At 44.4% G+C, this 19114-nt stretch overlaps 1 protein-coding gene across 1 annotated transcript; it reads right to left on the reverse strand.

Annotated features, from left to right (window-relative positions):
* Positions 1–3312: 3312 nt before the first annotated feature.
* On the reverse strand, positions 3313–18664 carry LOC141155415 (fibrinogen-like protein 1). The gene is made up of 5 exons (XM_073642282.1): positions 18604–18664; positions 12564–12655; positions 11623–11743; positions 3718–3903; positions 3313–3614 (listed from the first exon to the last, which is right to left on the reverse strand). The coding sequence occupies exons 1-5, from the start codon at positions 18662–18664 to the stop codon at positions 3313–3315; spliced, it is 762 nt and encodes a 253-aa protein (XP_073498383.1).
* Between the last annotated feature and the right edge of the window lie 450 nt (positions 18665–19114).

Genomic DNA, 19114 nt, shown 5'->3' on the forward strand with positions numbered 1-19114 from the left:
TGAGGCACATGTGGTGTCAACATGCTCACTGCACCCCTAGATGAATTCATTGAGAGGTGTAGTTTGTAAAATGGGGTCTCTTAGTGGGGGTTCTGCTGTTCTGGCACCTTAGGGGCTCTGCCAATGTGACATTGCACCATCAAACCAGCCCAGCAAAATATGAACTCCAATATGGCGCTTCTTCCCTTCTGAGCTTTGCAGTTTTCGACCACAAATAGGGTATCAGCATACTCAGGAGAAATTGTACAACAAATTTTGGGGTCGATTTTCTCCTGCTATCCTTGTAAAAATGAAAATATTGGGGTTAAAAACATTTTTGTGGGAAAATATATATTTTTCATTTTTACAGATCCACGTTGTAAAATTCTGTGAAGCACCTGTAGGTTCGAGGTGTTCACCACACATCTAAATAAATTCCTTGAGGAGTCTAGTTTCCAAAATGGCATCAGTTGTGGGGGGTTTCCACTGTTTAGACACATCAGGGGCTCTCCAAAAGCGATGACACCCGGAGACCATTCCATCAAAGCCGGTGTTTCAAAATGTAACTCCTTCATTTCTGAGCCTTGCCGTTCTCCCAAACAATAGTTTTCTCCCACATATGGGGTATCTGCATGCTCAGAAGAAATTGCACAACAAATTTTGGGGTCCATTTCTCCCATTACCCCTTTGAAAATAAAATTTGGGGCTAAAAAAACATTTTTGTGGGAAAAATGTGATTTATTTTCACGGCTGCACATTATAAACTTCTGTAAAGCATTTGGGGGTTCAAGGTACTCACCATACATCTAGATTAGTTCACTGAGGCATCTACTTTCCAAATTGGTGTCACTTGTGGGGGTTTTCCACTGTTAAGGCACATCAGCGGTTCTCCAAACGTGACATGGCATCCGCTAATTAGATTAGGAAATTTTACATTCAAAAAGTCAAATGGTGCTCTTCCCTTCCGAGCCCTGCTGTGCGCCCAAACAGTGGTTTTCCCCCACATATTTGATATCAGTGTGTGCAGAAAAAATTGCACAACAAATTTTGGGTTCCTTTTTTTCCTGCTACCATTGTGAAAGTAAAAAGAAAAAAAAAAAAAGGAGGATCTAAAAGTAAAATTTGTGTGAAAAAAAGTCAAAGTTTATTTTGAGTCAAGTTTATTCCTTCTGGGCAAGGAGGAAGCAAAAGAGTACACAGACATTACAGCACGGGATCACAGTGGATTCCTTTTGTGAGTAAAACATTTCCCTGCCTGTTTTTAAACTATATTTTACCTCAAAGAAAGAATCATCTGCGATACCGTGCTGTCTTGTCTGTACGCTCTTTTTCTCCCTCCCGCCCAGGAGATGTGGTATGATCAGACCATGTTCCTGTACGGTCAGACACATCCATTACACAGTGCACAGCAGGGGCACATTTATAAGATTATCTCAGCACAGGAATTGTGGAACTGCTCTTTTAAAGTCTCAGGGGCAGTTTGTCTTTTCTCCATAGTGAAGAAATATGTGGGGCATCATATTGTTTTGGGGGGGACTCTGGGGGAACTATGCTTTATGTTGTGGGTTCTAGGGCATAATACTTTGTGGGGGGGAAATTAAACTGTATGGGTGGTGCAATGTGTGTTAATGGAAAGGGAGAGTCCGTTCTGTCATTCAGTGGTGGAGTCATTCTTTCTTCCCCAGAAAATCCTTGCAAGGAGCTGCCCTGGTTTGGGTCGATTCAATAGTAGCACAAAAGGGAAATCTCTCCAGTGAAGAAAGGGTTAAAAACTTCAATCTTCCTTTATTAAATACAAGTTAAAAATATGTTCCAAAATAGAGGAGTACAACCACCAGTTAATAATCCCAGAAGCTGGGTATTAAACAGTCTGATTGACGCGTTTCGACTCAATAGGTCTTAATCATGATTGAAGTTTTTAACCCTTTCTTCACTGGAGATATTTTCCTTTTGTGCTACAATGTGTATTAAGAGGGCAATGTGGAAGCATATTGTCTAGGGAACTGTGGGTGCACCATGATCTATGTAGGGGAAAAATATGGAACTATAATACTTTGTGTGAAGACACTGGGACATCATAATGTTAGGGGGACTGTGGGAGGTGTCATGCTGTGTGGTAGATTCCATGTAGTGGATCATACTGTTTGGGGGACTGTGGGGGCATCAAGCTGTGTGTTGAGGGTAATTGAGCGAATCATGTGTGTTGAAGGACAATATGGGGCATCATTCCATGTGTGGTGGTGAATGGGAGTGGGTGAAATCTAAGGAGCATCATACTTTGTGAGGGGGAGTGGGAGCATCATACTGTGTGTGGTAAGCACTGGGGGATATGAAGTGAGTCTTCTACTATGTGGGAACACTTATGGATTTAAGCAATATTTATGTAAATCTCCAGTATAAGAACCCACAAGTTCTCAACAGGGTTTAGGTCAGGTGAGGAAGGGGCTACGTCATTATTCTGTCATCTCTAAAACCTTTACCGGCAGCCGAGCAGTGGAGACATCAATGCTTCGATGAAGCATTGTCCTGCATAAAAATCATGATGTTCTTGAAAGATGTAGACTTTTTCATGTACCACTGCTTGAAGAAAGGGTCTTCTGAAAACTTGCAGTAGAGTCTCTGAGCACTGAACACCTTATACTTCTGCGTCTTGTTTAGTGGTGGTCGGGCTCAGCCTCCTTGCCTCGGCCATGTCTCTGAGCACTGAACACCTTGTACTTCTGGCCTCCAGGGAGGCTGCTGCTCTAGAATATGACAGCACTGAAAGATAATGGCTTCCGAATCACTTAACGTTTGATTCTTCTCAAATTTTTGCCAGATAATGTTTGTCTTTTTGTCTCTCAACACCTTTTTTGGCGACATTGTCGACTATTTGCAACTAAACCATGAGGATTCTGTGACCGCACCCCAATATGTGAGCAATTTCAGGAGCTGCATCCCTCAGTAAGACTTGTAACAATTTTTGACTTTTTAGAGTCAGTTAAATCACTTTTTGCCCCATTTTGCCTGAGGAAAGCAAGCTTCCTAATTATTCTGCACAACTTGATAAGGGGTGGGGTATCCTTATGCTGCATCCTCCGCATTACACATCATGTGATCTGCTTCGTCCAATAAGCATTGAAGTTTATACAGCTCGTAGATGGAAAATCTGCATAAAAATTATGAAATTGTCAAAATAATCACACTGTGTGCACAATTATTGGGTATTATATAATTTTGATTGCTTTAATGCATAAGAGAGACCTTACAAGTAAAAATGAAATTAAATAAGATTAATAGTTTTAAACAATTTTAATGACACAGTTTATTCTATAGTGTTAACTGTCAATTCTACTAAATGTAAATTAGAAACATTTTGCTGAATTTCAAGGACTCTGAAAATTTCCATGATGGCCATAACACAGAAGTGCTGTGGTGTCGATGTGCTGGTGCCGCGTGCCAAACGCCATTCAGATTTGCCAATCCGCAGGCGTTAAACCACCAGCCTGCTTGGTATTGGTCACTGCAGCTCCTATACTTTACATCAGTAGTACCACATAACGGGTTACACTTGTCATGGTAATTATCCCAAGTGCTGAAATAGCTGCCATGCTGGTTGCTTTTGGGAATGTTTGGAAATCCAAGGAGAGCATCACCTACAATGGAAAATATAGAACATTTTCTACATCTTTGACAATTTTTAAACTGCATAATATTTAATTTTTACAATTTTTATATAATTATTCTGGATCTGCTCACCTGCTGTACCCGAATAATTTGCTGCTGACAATTTATAGAATTTGTTAGCATCTCCTATGCTAAAGGATCTGTATTCTGCGTAGGCTTCATTCCCATCAAAGTCCCCCAGGCTGATGCGCAGTTTGCAGCGTCTGTCAGTCTGGTGCGTCAGGGCATAAATGTTCTCGAGTCCAAGCCAATGTTCACCTTTGACAATAGAAAGTCAATTCGATTAGTAATTTACCATAACTTTAACCCCTTACCAACATATGTTGGCTCCCTATTTTTGATGCCAGATCTTACATGGCAGAAGATGGCTGTATTATTCAGCTGTTATCTGCCTCTAACAGATAAGAATGGAGCAGACCTCCAACTATGGCTGTTAACCTGTTAAATGTCGCTGTCATTCTGTGCAGCATGATAGGTGTACAGTCATGATAGGCATGGCGGTCTATGAATGCCATAGGAGACAGTGAAATAGTATTGCTGTATAAAAGTACAAATGACCAGACAAGCGCTGCTTCCCTAAGGGAACTATACACTGTGTGCAGAATTATTAGGCAAGTTGTATTTTAGAGGATTATTTTTATTATTGAACAACATCTATGTTCTCAATCAACCGAAAAGACTCATGAATATCCAAGCTTAATATTTTTGGAAGTTGGAGTGTTTTTTTTTTTAGATTTGGCTATCTTAGGAGGATATCTGTTTGTGCAGGTAACTATTACTGTGCAGAATTATTAGGCAACTTAATAAAAACCAAATATAATCCCATCTCACTTGCTTATTTTCACCAGGTAAACCAATATCAGTGCGCAAAATTAAGAAATAAACATTTCTGACATGGAAAAAACAAAAAAAAAATAGTGATCAATATAGCCACCTTTCTTTATGATGACACTCAACAGCCTTCCATCCATAGATTTTCTCAGTTGCTTGATCTTTTTTCGATCAACATTGCGTGCAGCAGCCACCACAGCCTCTCAGACACTGTTCCCAGAGGTGTACTGTTTTCCCTTCCTGTAGAACTCACATTTTATGATGGACCACAGGTTCTCTATGGGGTTCAGACCAGGTGAACAAGGGGGCCAGGTCATTATTTTTTCTTCTTTTAGACCTTTACTGGCCAGCCACGCTGTGTAGTAGTTGCATGCATGTGATGGAGCATTGTCCTGCATGAAAATCATGTTTTTCTTGAACGATACCGACTTCTTCCTGCACCACTGCTTGAAGAAGTTGTCTTCCAGAAACTGGCAGTAGGTCTGGGAGTTGAGCTTCACTCCATCCTCAGTGTGAAAAGGTCCCACAAGTTCATCTTTGATGATACCAGCCCATACCAGTACCCCACCTCCACCTTGCTGGCGTCTGAGTCGGAGTGGAACTCTCTGCCCTTAACAGATCCAGCCTCTGGCCCATCCATCTGGCCCATCAAAAGTCACTATCATTTTATCAATCTATAAAACCTTTGAAAAATCAGTCTTAAGATATTTCTTGGCCCATTCTTGACGTTTTATCTTATGTTTCTTGTTCAAAGGTGGTCGTTTTTCAGCCTTCCTTACCTTGGCCATGTCCCTGAGTATCACACACCTTGTGCTTTTTGATACTCCAGTAACGTTGCAGCTCTGACATATGGCAAAACTGGTGGCGAATGGCATCTTGGCAGCTTCACGCTTGATTTTCCTCAATTCATGGGCAGTTATTTTGCGCCTTTTTTGGCCAACACGCTTCTTGCAACCCTGTTGGCTATTTGCGATGAAACGCTTGATTGTTCGGTGATCCCGCTTCAAAAGTTTGGAAATTTCAAGACTGCTGCATCCCTCTGCAAGACATCTCACAATTTTGGACTTTTCAGAGCCCGTCAAATCTCTCTTCTGACCCATTTTGCCAAAGGAAAGGAAGTTGCCTAATAATTAAGCACACCTTATATGGGGTGTTGATGTCATTAGTCAACACCCCTCCTCATTACAGAGATGCACATCACCAGATTTGCTTAATTGGTAGTTGGCTCTCAAGTCTATGCAGCTTGGAGTAGGACAACATGTATAAAAAGTATCATGTGATCAAAATACTCATTTGCCTAATAATTCGGCACACAGTGTAAATACTGTGTTTCCTGTGTGCCTTAGAGCCGAACAAGTCGCTTTACCACAGTTGGTGCGAGAGTGCGTGCAAGATTCCAGGAACACATGTACCTGCCACAGAGAATGGTGGATGTCCTGGGTAAAGGCCGTCAGCCAGCAACAGATGTCCGGCAGCATGGAGGAGCTCATCAAGCACCTGATCCAAAGCCAACAGCAGCACCGGCGGGAGCAGCTACAGCACCACCGAGAGCAGCAGCAGAAGAACCAGGAGCACCTGCAGCAGCAGGTACAGCAGGAGACAAAAACTCCTGATGCAGCAAATTAAACAGCAGCAATGTCAGATGGAACTCCCAGCAGGGGAAGTCCGCAGCAGTGAAACTGCCCCTCCCCCAACTCCAGGTGATGTCCGGAAGGCAGTAAGGCGAGCTATGCAAAATATGACCCCAGGTGATGATGTGGAGGCATTTTTGACTGTGTTCAAGAGGGTAGCAGACCAGGAAAAGCTGTCACCATAGCAGTGGGTGGAGGTGCTGGCCCCCTATTTAATGGGTGAACCCCAAAAGGCCTACTTTGACCTGGCCCTACAGGATGCACAGGAGTATGCCAAGTTAAATACAGAGATTTTGGCACGCTCTGAAGGTGACTATGCCAGTCAGAGCACAAAGGGTCCACCACTGGGTGTATGCTGGCGACAAACCTCCTCGCTTGCAGAGGTTTGACTTGCTTCATTTAGTCCAGAAGTGGCTGTAGCCAGAGTCTTCCACTCCTTCCCAGATGGTCAAGCGTGTGGTGATGGACAGATTCATCCATTCCCTTCCCAGGCCAGTGTAGACTTGGGTTGCCCAGGGTGACCCTTGGAAAGCGGACGACCTCATAGGCCTAGTAGAGAGGTACCAAGTGGTCGAAAAATCCCTCGGGAAACCGGACATAGCCACTTCCCAGTACTTGAATACCCAAAGGGGGGCGGGTTCACCACAGAGGGGATTTAGGGCCACAACTGGGGGGGCATCCCGGTTTCACTGAGGGTCCCGCAAAGACTGTTAAGGATGTGGTCTGTTGGCAGTGTCACAATCCTGGACATGCAGCCACCCAGTGTCATATGTCCCCCGAGCCAATGGGCTACCGCCTAGGCAGACGTTGTTCTCATTATGCTTATCCAGCCTGTACTGTGGACTGTCAACCCAGTGAGGGGCCGCAGTCGTATGCAGTGTCCATTAATAGAGTGAGTGTGCTTGGCCTATTGGACTCTGGGAGCCTGGTGACCCTAATCAGTGCCACCCTTCCCCACCAGCTGATCCATGCCAAAACTGTGGGCATTCGCTGCATAAATGGGGACGCCAAACACTACCCTGTGGCCAGAGTGACAGTGGGAACAGACTGTGGTGCCCAGTCCCACAAGGTCAGAGTGGTCAAGGACCTGATGCACCCCAATATGATGGGACATGATTTTTCTTTGTTTTGAGACTTGTGGGGGAACGGAACCGGACTGAGTTGCACGGACAAAAGCCAGGTCCCTATGGAAGAACCCCAGTCGAAATCTCAAGTGGATGAGTTCCCACTGTGTCCTTGCTGAGAGGACGAGACGGTGACCGAGGAAGCCAACCTCCTTGAGTTAGATGTGTCTGGAGAGAACTTTGGGACTGCTCAAGTTCGGGACCTAACCTTAAAAAGGGAGCGTTTGAACAGGTTACTGTCTGTAACGGGGTTGCTCAAGAGCTGGGGGACGACACCAGATTCCACCACTTTGCAGTTCAGGGGGAGTTATTCTATCGGGTGACCAAACTAAGGGGTGATGAGATAGTGAAACAGCTGTTAGTTCCAGGGCCATACTGACGGAGGGTATTAGACATTGCCGATTCTCATGTTCTTTGGGAAGGGGGGGGTCAAGAAGACTCAGGAGAGGATATTGAGGAGGTTTTATTGACCAGAGTGTTACCGGGAGATCCTAAACTATTGTAGGTCCGCCCATACCTGCCAGATAACCGCTCCCTCTTCCCAATTCCATAGTCCTCTAATCCCAATACCTGTGATAGAAATCCCCTTTGAGAGGATTGCCATGGACCTAGTGGGGCCCTTAGTTAAATTGGCATGGGGCCATCAATGCAGCCTGGTGGTCATGGACTATGCGACCCGGTACCCAGAAGCAGTACCACTAAGGAACTTGTCGAGCAGGAGCATAGCCCAGGGAAATTGGACATATATTTGCCAGGACCGGACTGCCGAAGGAGATACTAACCAACCAAGGAACCCTATTCGTGAGCAAGGTAATGAAGGAGCTGTGTAGGGTCCTCTAGATTGCAGATGGTAAACAGAGGTTCACAGCTGGGTAGACAGATGGCCTGGTGAAGCGCTTTAATAAAATCTTAAAAGCGATGCTCAAAAAGGTCGTAGAGAAGGATGGTTATGACTGACTACCTGCTACCGTTCCTGCTCTTCTCGGTAAGGGAGGTTCCGCAAGCCTCTGGTTTCTCCCAGTTTGAGCTACTATATGGACGAAATCCGTGAGGGCTCCTGGATATTGCCAAGGAAACCTGGGAAGCCGAGGTTACGCCCCATAGGAACATCATAGAACATTTCGCCAAGATGCAGGAGAGAATGGCGAAAGTGATGCCTATAGTGAAGGTGCATCTCCTCCAGACACAGGAGGCCCAGGCAAGGGTCTATAACCAATCAGCAAGGCTGAGGCAGTTCCAGCCTGGGGACCGTGTTCTGGTGCTAATCTCCACAGTCAAGAGCAAGTTCCTGGCCAAGTGGCAAGGCCCGTATGAGGTGGTGGAGTAACTCAACGAAGTTAATAATAAAGTTCACCAGCAAGGCCAAAGAAAGCCACACCAGTTATATCATTAAACTTACTCAAGCCGTGGCGAGATTGGGAACCCGTGGGAGCTCCTTGCCTGGGAGCCGCTCCCAAAGCAAAGGTGGAAGATGTCACGATAGCAGTGACTATCGTCGGTCCAGAAGCAACAGTGTTGAGAACTGCTGCAGCAAAATAGTTTCTTGTTCTCAGAGTTGCTGGGGCATACGCAGGTGGTAGAGCATGATGTGTTAACAGAGCAGCATATAAGCATGAATCTGAAGCCCTATAGGATTCCTGAAGCACTCCGGGAGGTGATCTCAACTGAGGTAAAAAGGATGTTAGACCTCGGCGTGATAGAGGAGGCAAAGAGTGGATTGTCAAGTCTCATCGTTCTCATGGCAAAACCCAACGGGGAGTGGAGGTTTTGCAATGACTACCGCTGGCTGAATGAGGTATTCAAGTGTGACGCACACCTGATGCCCTGCATCGATGAACTCATCGAGAGGCTTGGACCTGCGAGGTATATTACCACCCTTGACCTGATGAAGGGCTACTGGCAGATCCCCATGTTCCAGAAGACCATGGAAAAGATGGAAACACCCATCAGGTGTTGAGAAATCCAATACAGTCAAATGTCTTTTGGACTGCAGGGGGCCCCAGCCTCCTTCCAGAGGGCCATGGATCGGATCCTCGCCCCACAAGTATTTCGCAGCCTACCTTGATGACATTGTCGTCTTTAGCCCAGATTGGGCTACTCATCTACCAAAAGGTACAGGCGATTGTGGATGCTCTGAGGAAGGCAGGATTTACTATAAATCCAAAAATATGTGCTGTTGGAAAGCAGGCCAAGTACTTAGGCTATATCATCGGGAGAGGCGAAATTAGGCCACAAGTCAAACTCGAGGCAATCCAGAACTGGCCGCAACCGATCTCCAAGAAGCAGGTGAGAACGTCTCTTGGAATCGTGGGATATTACCGGTGGTTTAGGTTGTCAGGCGCGGCCACATGGTCTTCACCATAATGCCCTGCAGCTATTGCATCACATGGTCCGGCAGAGTTAATCAAGGGGGCTATTCCAGGCAGCATAAAAGATGGGGATACATAGGTAGGTGCTATAGCTCTATAGTCGGAATACTCAGTGTGATACATAGGGAGTCGCTGTAGTTGTAAAGTCATGCAGTGTAATTGTGAATTGATCCATCTGAGATATACTACAGTAACACCTTCATAACATACAGTGGCTTGTGAAAGTATTTGGCTTCAAACAAAGATATAAAATTCTAATTTTTGGGGGAAAAATCAACAAGTGGGACACAATCGTGAAGTGGAACGAAATTTATTGAATATTTTAAACAAATTAAAATCTGAAAAGTGGGGCGTGCAATATTATTCGGCCCCCTTGAGTTAATACTTTGTAGCGCCACCTTTTGCTGCGATTACAGCTGCAAGTCGCTTGGGGTATGTCTCTATCAGTTTTGCACATAGTGAGGCTGAAATTCTTGCCCATTCTTCCTTGCAAAACAGCTCGAGCTCATTGAGGTTGGATGGAGGGTGTTTGTTAACAGCAGTTTTCAGCTCTTTCCACAGATTCTCGATTGGATTCAGGTCTGGACTTTGACTTGGCCATTCTAACACCTGGATACATTTATTTTTGAACCATTCCATTGTAGATTTTGCTTTATGTTTGGGATCATTGTCTTGTTGGAAGATAAATCTCCGTCCCAGTCTCGGGTCTTTTGCAAACTCCAACAGGTTTTCTTCCAGAATGGTCCTATATTTGGCTTCATCCATCTTCCCATCAATTTTAACCATCTTCCCTATCCCCGCTGAAGAAAAGCAGGCCCAAACCATGATGCTGCCACCACCATGTTTGACAGTGGGGATGGTATTTTGAGGGTGATTAGCTGTGTTGCTTTTATGCCAAACATATCGTTTTGCATTGTGGCCAAAAAGTTCGATTTTGGTTTCATGTGACCAGAGCACCTTATTCCACATGTTTGGTGTGTCTCCCAGATGGCTTGTGGCAAACTTCAAAATGAGACTTTTTATGGATATCTTTAAGAAATGGCTTTGTTCTTGCCACTCTTCCATAAAGGCCACATTTGTGCAGTGTACGATTGTTGTCCTATGGACAGACTCTCCCACCTCAGCTGTAGATCTCTGCAGTTCATCCAGAGTGATCATGGGCCTTTTGGCTGCATCTCTGATCAGTCTTCTCCTTGTTCGAGATGAAAGTTTAGAGGGACGGCCGGGTCTTGGTAGATTTGCAGTGGTCTGATACTCCTTCCATTTCAATATGATCGCTTGCACAGTGCTCCTTGAGAGGTTTAAAACTTGGGAAATCTTTTTGTATCCAAATCCAGCTTTAAACTTCGCCACAACAGTATCTCGGACCTGCTTGGTGTGTTCCTTGGTCTTCATGATGCTCTCTGCACTTGAAACAGAACCCTGAGACTATCACAGAGCAGGTGCATTTATACGAAGACTTGATTACACACAGGTGGATTCTATTTATCATTAACAGTCATTTAGGAGAACATTGGATCATTCAAAGATCCTCACTGAACTTCTGCACTGAAAGTAAAAGGGCGGAATAATATTGCACGCCCCACTTTTCAGTTTTTGATTTTTTTAAAAAGTTTAAAACATCCAATAAATTTTGTTCCACTTCATGATTGTGTCCCACTTGTTGTTGATTCTTCCCCCAAAAAATTAGAATTTTATATCTTTATGTTTGTTCAAGGGGGCCAAATACTTTCACAAGGCACTGTAATTGTTTTAAATCTTCAAACACTGCAAACAAGGAAGGCAATATTAAACCCCTCGTGCTCTCTCTCATTTTTCAGAGCGATCAGTGGCTTTTCAGTATTGTGATTCACAGCAAATTTATTCAACGCAAATCAACTTTATGGGGAAAATTCGGTGAACTCAACAAATTTTATAAGACTTGCTTCTCTCTAACAGTAACAAAATAATTCTAAAAAACATATTTGATGAAACACTTCTTTCTTGACAATGCAACCCCTTTAAAGTGTTCCCATTCATTACCTTGAAGACTTCCAAATCCGTTTTCATACTCGCTCCATGTTGCATAAAAGTCTAAATGATCTTCTCCATTGTGCTTTTGTATAAGAGTCCAGCCGCCATTTTTAGACATTTCACAGTAAACCTTAATGGGGAGCATAAATATCTTGACAGCAAGTCAAAAATTATAATAAAAATAAGATTGCTTAGAAAATTGAGTGAGAAATCTCTAAGTTGGTTGTCATTGCGCCACAATCTTTTTTTGCTAAAATAATTAAACTGTCAATTAGACAGGTTGTGGGTCTGACTTCTAGGACAAATAGTTTGCAACAAAAAGGAGTCCTAAATCTGTGTCCAAAACATGTTATTGTCTGGAGAGGCAGATGAGCATGAGACTTCGATAGAAAATTTGGTCATAAGGCTTTAGAATGAGTACAATGAGCTGTTTCCACTCCCATTCTTCTCTATGTAGAGTGTCAATATAAACTAGTCTTGAAGTCCAGACCAAAATGGGAATTTTTTCTTTGCAATGGCGGGGTATCTGAAGATCTGATACCAGGTGTCCTATCAAAGAACTTCAGATGTCCTTCTTTTGGTATCTTTATTAGTACAGAAAAATCACAATGTTTAGGCCACACAGGGCCTTTATCAAGCCACAAGAAAAGATAGATATGTATTTTTATGGCTTGATAAAGGCCCTGCCCCCCGAAACATTGTGATTTTTCTGTACTACAACTTTGTGGAGGGTTGCACCTAGTGTGTACAGACAACAGAGTGGTACACAGGACTCATCTATTGCAAGTATCCCATCATTAGATAAATAATTTGATCTTGGGCTACTCCCTTTAAATAAATGCTGCCTATAAAATTAATAAAAGAAAAACAGCATTTGATATAGGCATTAATATTTAAAGAAATAAAACTTTTTTATGCTTAAAAATAACCAAAATTATATGGTCTCTTACCTGAAAACCAAATTTAGCATTTCTTGGTTTTATCATGTATATGCCACTGGTAGCAGCATTATTTCTTTCCCATATATTTGAGCAGTCATATCCTATCAAAAGTGAAAAAATAAATACAATGTATTAGGAAGAGACAAATTTTCCATATATCAAAATATAATAAATTTATACAATTTACTAGAGATTTTATAGATCACCCAACTTCCCTATATTTTATATAATTACCAAGCTTCAGTAGATGTGTTTGTAAAGCACGTTTAAAAACTTGGAGGCTAAGTACACTGCTCAAAAAAATAAAGGGAACACTTAAACAACAGAATATAACACCATTAGACACAGTGACGCGATACCACCAGGCTATCTAGCCCTCATCAACAGGTCAGTACCACTATACCTGCACAACACCACCAACGAGTGAAGCTCCAGGAAGTTACGTGCTTGCAACGCCAGCAGCCGCCACCGGTATACAAGGTACACCACCACTGAACTACTTACCGATACAGCAAGTAGATGCGGTCACCGACTCCTGCCCAATACCACGGACAGTGATCGCTGAGCTAAAAAGGAGGAAATCCCCCCCTTGCTCACCAGCCCTCAGCATCAATTGCTAATTCTAATACAGAAACAATGTGGTTTACAGGAACCGAGTCCTCCTTCAACGCAGGGTAATTTAACATCTGCACCCCCCTCTATAACGAGACATTATATCCTAACTAGTGTTGAGCCACCCCCGTAGTGTTCGGGTTCGGTTCGGTTCGTCGAACACCGGGATGTTCGAGGAACTGTTCGTCGAACACCTTAGAACACCGTCGAACACCGTTAAAACCAATGGCAGGCAAACAAAAACACATAGAAACACATAGAAAACACCTGCAAAGGTGTCCAAATGCTGACAAACTGCTCAGAAGACACTCTCTTTAAAAAAAGCCGGCCGGCAAATTCAGCAGCGGCATACACCGGTACCCGACAATTTAGACAAGAAGGAATAGAGCATCACACATAGATTAGATAGATAGAAACAGGTCAGTCACATATATAATAAGTACAGTGATAGTGTTGCTTACTGTACTTGTCATTTAGTGTAAAGGATTTATTTAAAAAAATAGTGTTTTCATGCACTGTCTCTTTAAAAAAGCCGGCCGGCAATTCAGCAGCGGTACCCGACAATTTAGAACAGAAAGATAGAGCATCACACATAGATTAGATAGATAGAAACATGTCAGTCACATATATATGAAGTACAGTGATAGTGTTGGTTACTGTACTTGTCATTTAGTATTAAAATAAAGGATTTATTATTAAAAAAATTGGCGTGGGGTTCCCCTTAATTTTAGGCTCTAGCGGAGGTTAAGCAGACGGCTGGGGCAGATGTTTGAAGCCTGGGAAGGGGGTAATACCCACGGAGCTTCCCAGGCTACTAATATCAGCCCCCAGCTGAATACATAGCCTTTACTAGCTATTAAAATGGGGGACCCCCCCAAAAAAATTACGTGGGGTCCCCCCTAATTTAATAGCTAGCAAAGGCTAGGCAGACAGCTGGGGGCTGATATTAATAGCCCAGGAAGGGAGCCATGAATATTGGCCCCCTCCCAGGCTAGAAACACCAGCCGTCAGCCGCCCCAGAAATGGCACATTCATAGGATGCGCCAATTCTGGCACTTAGCCTCGCTCTTCCACGCTGCCCTGGTGCGGTGGCAGGGGGTAATAGGGTTGGGGTTGATGTCAGCTTATAATGCCAGCTGACATCAAGCCCAGGTTAGTAATGGAGAGGCGTCTATAAGACACCCCCATTACTAACCCCATAGTCAAAGTTAAAAAAAACACAAACACCCAGAATAAAGTCCTTTAATTGAAATAAAGACACAATCCTTTATTGTTCTAAATTAAACCATACTTACCATCACGCCCATTCCAGCTGAAGCCAACGATCTCCTGCAATAAAAGAAAAATAATAAAGCAACCTCATCCTTACCTTTCCATGGTTCCCACGACAGCTTCAGCTCTGCTACATCGAGATGACAGGCTGGACCGCAGCAGAACGCTGCCATCCAGCCTGTCATCCCGCAGACACTGAGAAGCGCAGGCATGCTTGCGCTGCTCAGCGTCTCTCTGTGACGACATCCAGATGAGCCGAGTTCATGTCCAATGAACTCGGCTCACCTCATGCACGTCACTGACAGCGTGGGAAAATTCTCACGCTGAAGCGCTGATTGCAGGAGAATTTTCCCACGCTGTCAGTGACGTGCAGGAGGTGAGCTGAGTTCATTGGACATGAGCTCACCTCATGCACATCACTGACCGCGTGGGAGAATTCTCCTGCACTCAGCACTTCAGCGTGAGAATTTTCCCACGCTGTCAGTGACGTGCATGAGGTGAGCCGAGTTCATTGGACATGACCTCGGCTCATCTGGATGCCGTCACAGCGAGACAGTGAGGAGCGCAAGCATGCCTGCGCTTCTCAGTGTCTGCGGGATGACAGACTGGATGGCAGCGTTCTGCTGCGGTCCAGCCTGTCATCTCGATGTAGCAGAGCTGAAGCTGTCGTGGGAACCATGGAAAGGTAAGGATGAGGTTGCTTTATTATTTTTCTTTTATTGCAGGAGATCGTTGGCTTCAGCTGGAATGGGTGTGATGGTAAGTATGGTTTAATTTAGAACAATAAAGAATTGTGTCTTTATTTCAATTAAAGGACTTTATTCTGGGTGTTGTGTTTTTTTTAAATACTTTACTAGAAATTCATGGCGGTCATGTCTAATACTGGCGTGACCCCATGAATTTTGGGCTTGGGGCCAGCTGATACCAAGCTGGCCCTAACCCCTTTATTACCCAGTGAGCCACCGCACCAGGGCCCTGGATGAGTTGGGTACAGCGCCAGAAGATGGCGCTTCTATGAACGCGCCATTTTCCGGGGTGGCTGCGGACTGCAATTTGTAGCGGGGGGGGGCCCAGAAAGCTTGGGCCTCCCTGCGCTGCAGATTCCAGCCCCCAGCTGCCTAGTTGTACCTGGCTGGACACAAAAATAGGGCGAAGCCCCACGTACTTTTTTTTTAATTATTTCATGAAATTCATGAAATAATTAAGAAAAAAAGGGCTTCCCTATATTGTTGTGTCCGGCCAGGTACAAATAGGCAGCTGGTGGTTGGGGGCAGCCCGTTCCTGCCTGCTGTACCTGGCTGGACACAAATATAGTGCGAAGCCCCACTTCAATTTTTTTAAATTATTTCAGGAAATTCATGAAATAATTTAAAAAAAATTGACGTGGGGCTTCGCACTATATTTGTGTCCAGCCAGGTACAGCAGGCAGGAACGGGCTGCCCCCAACCACCAGCTGCCTATTTGTACCTGGCCGGACACAACAATATAGGGAAGCCCTTTTTTTCTTAATTATTTCATGAAATAATTTAAAGAAAATTGACGTGGGGCTTCGCCCTGTTTTTGTGTCCAGCCAGGTACAACTAGGCAGCTGGGGGCTGGAATCCGCAGCGCAGGGAGGCCCAAGCTTTCTGGGCCACCCCCGCTGCAAATTGCAGTCCGCAGCCACCCCGGAAAATGGCGCGTTCATAGAAGCGCCATCTTCTGGCGCTGTACCCAACTCATCCAGGGCCCTGATGTGGTGGCTCACTGGGTAATAAAGGGGTTAGGGCCAGCTTGGCATTATCAGCTGGCCCTAAGCCCGAAATTCATGGGGTCACGCCAATATTAGACATGACCACCATGAATTTCTAGTAAAGTATTTAAAAAAAACACAACACCCAGAAAAAAGTCCTTTAATTGAAATAAACACACAATTCTTTATTGTTCTAAATTAAACCATACTTACCATCACGCCCATTCCAGCTGAAGCCAACGATCTCCTGAAATAAAAGAAAAATAATAAAGCAACATCATCCTTACCTTTCCATGGTTCCCATGACAGCTTCAGCTCTACTACATCGAGATGACAGGCTGGACCGCAGCAGAACGCTGCCATCCAGCCTGTCATCCCGCAGACACTGAGAAGCGCAGGCTTGCTTGCGCTCCACAGTGTCTCTCTGTGAGGGCATCCAGATGAGCCGAGTTAATGTCCAATGAACTCGGCTCACCTCATGCAAGTCACTGACAGCGTGGGAAAATTCTCAAGCTGAAGCGCTGAGTGCAGGAGAATTCTCCCACGCTGTCAGTGACGTGCATAAGGTGAGCTCATGTCCAATGAACTCAGCTCACCTCCTGCACGTCACTGACAGCGTGGGAGAATTCTCCTGCACTCACCGCTTCAGCTTGAGAATTTTCCCACGCTGTCAGTGACGTGCATGAGGTGAGCCGAGTTCATTGGACATGAACTCGGCTCATCTGGATGTCGTCACAGAGAGACGCTGAGCAGCGCAAGCAAGCCTGCGCTTCTCAGTGTCTGCGGGATGAGAGGCTGGATGGCAGCGTTCTGCTGCGGTCCAGCCTGTCATCTCGATGTAGCAGAGCTGAAGCTGTCGTGGGAACCATGGAAAGGTAAGGATGAGGTTGCTTTATTATTTTTCTTTTATTGCAGGAGATCGTTGGCTTCAGCTGGAATGGGCGTGACGGTAAGTATGGTTTAATTTAGAACAATAAAGAATTGTGTGTTTATTTCAATTAAAGGACTTTATTCTGGGTGTTTGTGTTTTTTTTTTAACTTTGACTATGGGGTTAGTAATGGGGGTGTCTTATAGACGCCTCTCCATTACTAACCTGGGCTTGATGTCAGCTGGCATTATAAGCTGACATCAACCCCAACCCTATTACCCCCTGCCACCGCTACAGGGCAGCGTGGAAGAGCGAGGCTAAGTGCCAGAATTGGCGCATCCTATGAATGCGCCATTTCTGGGGCGGCTGACGGCTGGTGTTTCTAGCCTGGGAGGGGGCCAATATTCATGGCTCCCTTCCTGGGCTATTAATATCAGCCCCCAGCTGTCTGCCTAGCCTTTGCAAGCTATTAAATTAGGGGGGACCCCACGTCATTTCTTTTGGGGGGTCCCCCATTTTAATAGCTAGTAAAGGCTATGTATTCAGCTGGGGGCTGATATTAGTAGCCTGGGAAGCTCCGTGGGTATTACCCCCTTCCCAGGCTTCAAACATCTGCCCCAGCCGTCTGCTTAACCTCCGCTAGAGCCTAAAATTAAGGGGAACCCCACGCCAATTTTTTTAATAATAAATCCTTTATTTTAATACTAAATGACAAGTACAGTAACCAACACTATCACTGTACTTCATATATATGTGACTGACATGTTTCTATCTATCTAATCTATGTGTGAAGCTCTATTCTGTCTGTTATAAATTGTCGGGTACCGCTGCTGAATTGCCGGCCGGCTTTTTTAAAGAGACGGTGCATGAAAACACTATTATTTTTTTTGATAAATCCTTTACGCTAAATGACAAGTACAGTAATCAACACTGTCACTGTACTTCGTATATATGTGGCTGACATGTTTCTATCTATCTAATCTATGTATGATGCTCTATTCTGTCTGTTATAAATTGTCGGGTACCGCTGCTGAATTGCCGGCCGGCTTTTTTTAAAGAGACAGTGCATGAAAACACTATTATTTTTTTAAATAAATCCTTTACACTAAAATGACAAGTACAGTAATCAACACTGTCACTGCACTTCTTATATATGTGACTGACATGTTTCTATCTATCTAATCTATGTGTGATTCTCTATTCTTTCTGTTCTAAATTGTCGGGTACCGGTGTATGCCGCTGCTGAATTGCCGGCTTTTCATGTTTCACTGTGAGCACTGTTGCAATCGATTTGGGCAATCACTGTAATGCCACAACCACCATGGCTGTGGCATTACAGTGAGTGGCAGACAATCCCTGCATGATTGGTGCTCTAAATAGCGCCAGACATGCAGGACACGCTTTTGGTGCACGAACAGTTATCGAACATAACCTCGAAAAGCCGAATTTTTTGCAAATCGTTCGGGTTCGTCGAACAACTCGAACACCGCCCAAAACAGCTCGAATTTGAGATTGGCGAACAGTTCAAGTCGAACACCGCTCATCTCTAATCCTAACCACATACCTAACTGTCTACCTTTAAACCCCGACCAGACACGCAGGACAGCCGTCCGCCACGTAACCATCGCTGGACATATACTCTACCAGCATCATCCAATATCCCATCCAATAAGGTATATCCTTACCCACCAGATATCTGATCTAAATTCCTAGTGTTCTCTCCTTTAATTACCAATTGTCTTCACAGACTTATACTCCAGGCATCCTCACGGATCCGAAACCTCCACCTCTACACCTATACCTCCAAATAGGTAACACCTCTCTGTAATCTCACTGTGGATTATAAACCCCAAAGGAAAAGGGCTATAAACTAATCCCTTCCCTCTCCTTCCCTTCCAGGTTTTCCTTACCTACCTCAAACCATCCGCTTAATCACTCCCTGAAGCAAGCTCCAAGCAAGAGCCCTACCAATTGTGTTCTTAAATTGTGTTTTTAAGTAGGTCAGCCACCCCCACTGATTTTACTAAAACACTACCTTTATGTCTTGTGCCTACACCTTTTAAACAATGAATTAA

Source organism: Phyllobates terribilis, unplaced genomic scaffold (assembly GCF_046119375.1).
Source record: "Phyllobates terribilis strain yellow unplaced genomic scaffold, ASM4611937v1 Scaffold_7__3_contigs__length_470593459, whole genome shotgun sequence".
NCBI classification, from domain to species: Eukaryota; Metazoa; Chordata; class Amphibia; order Anura; family Dendrobatidae; genus Phyllobates; species Phyllobates terribilis.

Excerpts from the sequence above, each read along its gene's own strand:
- LOC141155415 (XM_073642282.1), bottom strand. The coding sequence starts at position 18,664 with ATGGTTACGTGGCGGACGGCTGTCCTGCGTGTCTGGTCGGGGTTTAAA. Across the intron at positions 3,904-11,622 it reads CGGATTTGGAAGTCTTCAAG|GTGAACATTGGCTTGGACTC; the intron begins GTAATGAATGGG and ends CTATTGTCAAAG. Across the intron at positions 3,615-3,717 it reads AAATTATTCGGGTACAGCAG|GTGATGCTCTCCTTGGATTT; the intron begins GTGAGCAGATCC and ends TTTCCATTGTAG.